The sequence below is a fragment of the Penaeus vannamei genome, chromosome 10 (assembly GCF_042767895.1).
Source record: "Penaeus vannamei isolate JL-2024 chromosome 10, ASM4276789v1, whole genome shotgun sequence".
NCBI lineage: Eukaryota > Metazoa > Arthropoda > Malacostraca > Decapoda > Penaeidae > Penaeus > Penaeus vannamei.
The window spans coordinates 24,645,773-24,652,506 of record NC_091558.1 but is presented as its reverse complement, the minus strand read 5'-3'; the positions used below and the strand labels follow the sequence as shown (position 1 = coordinate 24,652,506).

Genomic DNA, 6,734 nt, shown 5'->3' with positions numbered 1-6,734 from the left:
TCAGTTAGCCGAGAGGCTCCGTGGACGCAATAGCGGGGCTCCACTCCCCGTGGGAAAATTGTGGCGAGGCGAGCCGCGCTCAAGGCCGTGGGGTATTCCCCGCGCCACGAGTCGCGACCTTGCCTCGCCACACGATCCCGCGGGGTGCGGCCGCGCGGCGAACACGCGAGTCTGCCGATGGCGCTGAGCCCCTCGATCCTTTTCCTCTTTCAACAAACCCACTCCACTATTACCCCAGGGTTACCCCGCAGGCTGGGTGAAGCCCCGGCTCCTTCTTCTCCTCCTGAAATTCTTTTCCTCCTCCTTATCCTTCTCCTATCCCCACTCTTCCTTCCCCCCCCTCTTCTCTATCTTTTAGTTTTAGTTAGTTAGGGAAGTTCAAGGAGCCTTGCTTCCCTCCCTGTTAGTCCATTCAACGGCACACGGGGGTGGGCAGACTGTCTTCCGTCGCTGACACTGACGCGAGGATCCAGTCATTCAAGGCGCCGAGAGCTCGCCAATCACGCAGTCAAGGAAAGAACCGAGAGCTTGCCAATCACGCAGTCAAGGAAGGAACCACGCCAAGTGGGTGACTTTCATGCCACCGAATGTCTCTCCGCCAATTGGCCAACGATATAGCGTCCGACCTATAACCAGCATCTTTGTTGGAAACCATAAGAGTATTTTCTGGCCCTCAATCACTTCCACTTAGTGTCCCCTCCCGAGCCAAGGTGAACCCCGCGGGCAGTGCCACAAGGGGGGCCGGTAGTTGGCTGCTTTCAACTCGGGAGAAAGGTTCCATTATTAGGGTTTGATTTTCCTCGTGTTTGTCATAGGTAATCGAGGAAAGGGTAGGGGAAGTGATTGATCTTAGCTTCGTTCTTTGCCTCCATTTTCTTATCCTCCGCGATGGTGACAACAAGGAAGAAACCTCCACGTCCTGTACCTGCAGAGGCTACAGGAAATCCAACCCCACCACCACCTGCGTTGGACACCGGTGCCTCTACTTCTATGTCTCCTCCTGAGGAGCATACGGGGATCTCCAAGGAACCTCCAGGCATAAACAACGAACCCTCTACCTCAACCGCCTCATCTCACCAGTCCTCCACCAGCTACATAATCTCCACCAATGAAGACTTTCCTACCTCCATTGAAGCCTTGTTGGCTCTGGAGAAGGACTTTCCCTCACTGAAAGTTTCCACCAGCATCAGCAACAAAGGAGATTACATTCTTAAACCAGTAAATCCAGATTCTCTTCAGATCCTAGACAATACCAAAGTACTCAGCACTGGAAAGACCATCAATCTTTCCCCATACTGCCGTCCACCCAAGAAAATCAAGATGGTTCTCGAGGGTTATCCGCTTGGATTCCCACTTAGTCGTCTTCGAGAACACCCTCTCATCGACTCTGCCTCACGCCTTATTGCTCGTCCGTCTAAGGAAGAAACTCGTCAAGTTCTTGTCAATGTTTTGGGTGATCCACCAACAGAGCTCCAATTGGGTATATTTGGAACCTTCCGACTTAGGGAGTACTACCAGGAACCAATCAGGTGTGGAAAGTGCCAACGCTTCGACCACCACGTTTCGAAATGCAGAAGTAAGGCTAGATGTGGAGTCTGTTCTGAACCCCACCTCACAGACTTATGCATTACAAAACTGAAAGAAGGTTACCCTACCACTGCCAAGTGTCCCAATTGTGGGGACTCCCATCATGCTTGGAACCCAAAATGCCCAGAGAGGCTCCAACGTCTTGTCCTTCCTTCTAAAGTAGCTCTCTCATCAGACCTAGGGCCTCCTAGGACTTTCACAAGAAAGATTCATACATGGAACACCAGTTCCCCGGCTGACTCTCCCTCTACATCTCGACTTTATTCCTCTGCCATCAAATCCACATGGCGAAGACTGCCCCCAACTAAACAGCATCCTTCTCCTCCTGTAATCCTCCCGTCCAGTAAATGCACTGGTTGCGGCACTGCTAACAACTCCCAAGATATGGAGTTCTTAACCACAATCCTGCAGATGGTCTTCGCCCTTGTTGGGAAGCACGCCAACCGAGAAAACATACAAATGGCTATACAGACCATTCTCAATGTCAAACCTGCAGAAATTGCAGGAACCTCAGACGCGGCACCGGAATCAGCTGCTGACCACCCCAACATCGCGCAAGCTATGCCACCTGAAGATGCTCCTGGTACTTCTTTAGAAACCAGCGAGCCATCTAACCATACAAACCTCACATTGTCTGCGGTGTCCTCCCATGACACCGAATCCACACTTTCAGAAGGACTCTCACAAAGGAAACGTTTCAGGAGATTATCCTCTGGAAGCGAAAAACTCAAGAAGAGTAGTTGCTCGTCTCTTGAAACAGGACCTCAACTGAACCAGCATTCCACCGACAACCAAACCGCAAATGACGAGGTTGAGGATTTTGACCTTAACTTTCCAACCCTCCACCCGATCACTGTTCAGTCTTCAAAAGACGGAACTCCACCGGTAATCCACATACCTAACGGACCTCCCCCGAACGATTATGCAAACTCTAACTTCAGTACTGACTCCAACGATGGCCAATAACCCAAATGCAGAAGAAAAGATCAAACTCCTTCAGTGGAATATCCTTGGTTTTCGAGCCAAGTTACCTCTACTCACACTTGCACTCGCCGAACAACGTTACGATGTCGTTCTGCTGCAAGAAACTCTTCTTCAAACCAGCATCACCATCCCGAACTATAAAGGATTCCATCAATTCTACAGCCAAGGTCGTAGCAGGGGACTAACCATTCTAGTCCGTAGAAACATACATGCCGAGCCTCTCCAGATAACTGCTTTCTGTGGACAAGAAGTAGAAAGTTTAGCTGTCACTATATCCCTGCACAACACCAAATTACAGATTTATAATATATATCGCCCACCCAGACTAGGTGCAACCCTCAAATTAGATCACCTTTTTGCTGCTGTTAGTAGCTCCCCGTCCATAGTAGGTGGAGATTTCAATGCTCACTGTCCGACTTGGAACAATCCGTTGTCCTCCTCTGCCTCACGATTATGCAGGGCCGGAAACTATCTTAACCAGATGCTCCAGACCTTCCCAGCTACCTCTCTTCTCAACAAACACGTGTCCACACACCTCAGAGGGGGTGTACTAGACCTCTCCTTCGTCTCCACGTCATTACTACCTTTAACAACCTGGTCTCTACATCCATACTTAGCCTCTGATCACTTTGCATCCACCATTACAGTTGACCTACCTCGCCTACAGAGGTGCGCTCCCGAACCACACTGGAACTTCAGGAGAGCTGATTGGCACGAATTTTCTTACTTGATGGAAGAATGGGCGGAAACTCACGTGCCAGCTCATGATTTAGAAGACCAAGAAAAAGAGATTGTTGCCGCCCTCCAGCAAGCAGCCAATCAAGCCATTCCCAAAGTAGGCACCAGTGTCTTCACTCACAAAAACGGCTGGTTTTACAACGATAGAGTCCGTGAACTTAAGCACCGTCTCATCGTATTGAAGAAAAAACTCAAACAGCATTTTTCTCCCTCCCTTCTTGAAACCTTCCGAGCAGCTCACAGGTTGATCTGCAAAGAAATTCAAGAAATCTGCACCAACTCTTGGTTAAAATGGTGTGAATCCCTTAATGCTCACACTTCCCTCCATGACCTATGGACGAAACTTAACAGGGTCTCTGGCAAACATAAAAATCAACCTAGACACCCTCAGCCATTGCAGATTGCAAATGATCTCATCCAATCCTTTCAAGCAAGAAGTAGCAATACACAGTTACCGCGATCCACCCTCAACAGAACCCAGAACCTCTCACATCACCGTGAACTCAGTATCCACACTGCTATTGCTCTCCCCTCAGACCTCGATGTCCCATTTACACTGCAAGAGATCAAGAAAGTCATCAAAACCAGCAAGGATACAGCCCCAGGCATAGATAAGATCTCGTACTCTATGCTCAATCACCTCGGCGATCATGCACTCATGCAGATAACCAACCTCTTTACAACCTCACTCACCTCAGGCCGACTACCGTTCCAATGGAAAGAAGACAATATTCATCCTATTCCAAAGAACACCACACCTCCCTCCTACCGTCCCATATCATTGTTATCATGCCTTAGCAAAACAATGGAACGAGCTATCTTAGCAAGACTCAAACACAAAGTACCCCATCCTGCCAAGAATATTTTCGCTTACTGCAAGGGACTTGGAACCAAAGACAACCTCGCCGCAATCCACAGCACCCTTGATGGAAAAGATGGTCTTGCAGTCTTCCTAGACCTAGAGAAGGCCTTCGAACTTGTGAGACGGGAAGTCATTGTTCATATCCTTACCTCAAGAGGTATCTCGGGCAAGATACTCTCCTGGACTAATGACTACCTTCTCCATCGCAAGGCAAGAGTCAGATTCCAGGAGCACTACTTAGTTTTCAAGGTTTTTGAAAATGGAACCCCCCAAGGAGGGATTTTAAGTCCGTTGTTCAATCTCCTCATAGCAGAACTCCTTGCCATTCAACTCCCTCCGGCCACACACCTTTTCGCCTATGCTGACTACCTCCAACTGACCGCCACTGGCGCCTCTCGATTCCCACATGCTCAGCAAGCTCTTGATCTCATAACCAGAAAATGTCACACCCTAGGACTTAAGTTAAACTCAAACAAGACGAACGCTCTACAAATCAGACGCTTCATTCCCAACCACCATCTGTACATAGAAACCAATAAGATAGAGTGGGTCACCTCCCACAAATGCCTCGGAATCATTCTCAACACTCAAAATGATTCCTCTTCTCAATTAAAAAACCTTCTGGACAAAACCAAAGCAAGAATCAATATCTTACGATGTCTCACCTCAACAAGATTAGGAGCTGGCTTCCATGTCTTAAGATCATTCTACGTACACGCTATCCGGTCGCTCATAGACTACAGCTCCTTTTCCCTACTGTCTCTCACCCCAGCCCAGGTTAATAAACTTGAAACCATCCAAAACAGGTGCATGCGTGTCATCCTCGGTGCCCCTAGGTGGATGCGCCTCGTGAACCTGCGTCTGGAGGCCAAGTTAGTTCCCCTACATATAAGAATCCAGCAGATTGTTGCAGGTCATGTCTGCAAGATAGTCTCCAATCACAGACAGTCACCTCTGGGAGATTCTCTAAGACGGATCCTAGACACCCCTCAAGCCCCTCATCGCCGCGTTCTTCCCTGGCATCATGAAATCCATCAAAGCATCACCTCCTTCAACCTCCTTCCTGCTCTATTGTCCCGCGGCATTGATGCACCACACCATGGATATGCAGAACCAAATCCCTGGGAACCACCACTTGCAGCTTTTCTAATTAACAGTCTCCCGAGACCTAAGAAGAATTGCTCTCCAAATGACCTGCAGAATCTACAAGAGACTATCTCTTCAATTGAGAATGACAGAGACACGACTGTCATCTACACTGATGGGTATGTTGATCCAGAATCAGGCAGAGCCAGAGGTGCATTTCTTTGCAATGACTATGTACAGGCATCGAGACTCAGCAATGATTCCTCCATCCTCCAGGCAGAACTGTTCGCCATTCAATCAGCATTGACTTATGTGCTCTTCTGTACAAAATCTACAGTATGTATTTTCACGGACTCCCTCTCTGCCATTCACACCTTACAGAACCGTGCTCACTTGGACAATGTTTACTTAGCAACATCAACTCTGTTCAAGCTACAACAGCTGACTCAACAAGGCAAGACGGTCCGAATAATGTGGATTCCCAGTCATGTCGGATTAGAAGGCAATGATCTTGTAGACTCTGCAGCCAAATCCAGCCTCCACCAAACTCGCTTACAGCCGATTAAACCAAGCATCAGCCAAATCAAAAACAGAGCCAAGATTACAGCAAAGCAAATTACACTCATCCAACACCAAGTCTGGGTTCAAGCAGGTTCACCTTCGGCGACCTGGTACAAAACTGTCACTGAATATGAAACCATCACCATCCCCCGTTCCATGTCTAGGAAGGATGCTGTCATCATCCACCGGCTACGGCTAGGCTATCCTTGTAGCTGGGAGATTGACGAACGAGTGCCAAAAGAGTGCAATTATTGTCAGACTGTAGTGAGCCATCCACTAACACACTACCTACTAGACTGTCAGGCACTCTATCACATTAGACACCACAATTTCAGCGACGTACCAAATAGAGAAACCTCACAGAGAAGCACTGTAGCAGCAACTTACGCCCGCACCATACTTGACTCAGAGGAATCTTTCAAAACAATCTCTGCGGCACCTCCCCCAAGATAAACTTTAACCGAGGTAAACTCAATACAAATCAAACTCAGAATAAGTTCACTTCACTAGCACCAATAACCGGGTGGCGAAATCTAACTCACTTACGCCGAAGAGACCTCTGCCTTACCGGGAGGAGCTACTTTCCTGGACTTCTGCGGAGACAGCTTCGTCGTCGGCGTGACGGGGCGACCACCGTCTTACTTCCTGGAATCCTGCTGGTGCTGCTTCGCCGTGGCGCATCGTCGGTGTGGAGCTGCTTGCGGCGCTCTCCTTGTTCCTGATGTTGGGTAAGCTCTGGCTAGTAATTGCCGGGGCTGGCCACTTACTGTAGGGTACGTGGCTCCTAAGTAAGGCGTCAGGGCGGAGTTGGAAGGCCTCTGCCATGGGCCCTACAGCCCACTTACAGCTGTTGCTGCCTCGGTTGGCTCCAGTGACAGAACGCCGGAGCGAGCCTTACCGAGGGAGTAGGGGACGT

The 6,734-nt window shown here is 49.0% G+C and overlaps 1 protein-coding gene across 1 annotated transcript; it reads left to right on the top strand.

The window, feature by feature from the left end:
* Positions 1-888: 888 nt before the first annotated feature.
* LOC138862892 (uncharacterized) lies at positions 889-6,271 on the top strand. The gene is made up of 2 exons (XM_070126080.1): positions 889-2,472; positions 2,588-6,271. The coding sequence occupies exons 1-2, from the start codon at positions 889-891 to the stop codon at positions 6,269-6,271; spliced, it is 5,268 nt and encodes a 1,755-aa protein (XP_069982181.1).
* Positions 6,272-6,734: the final 463 nt, after the last annotated feature.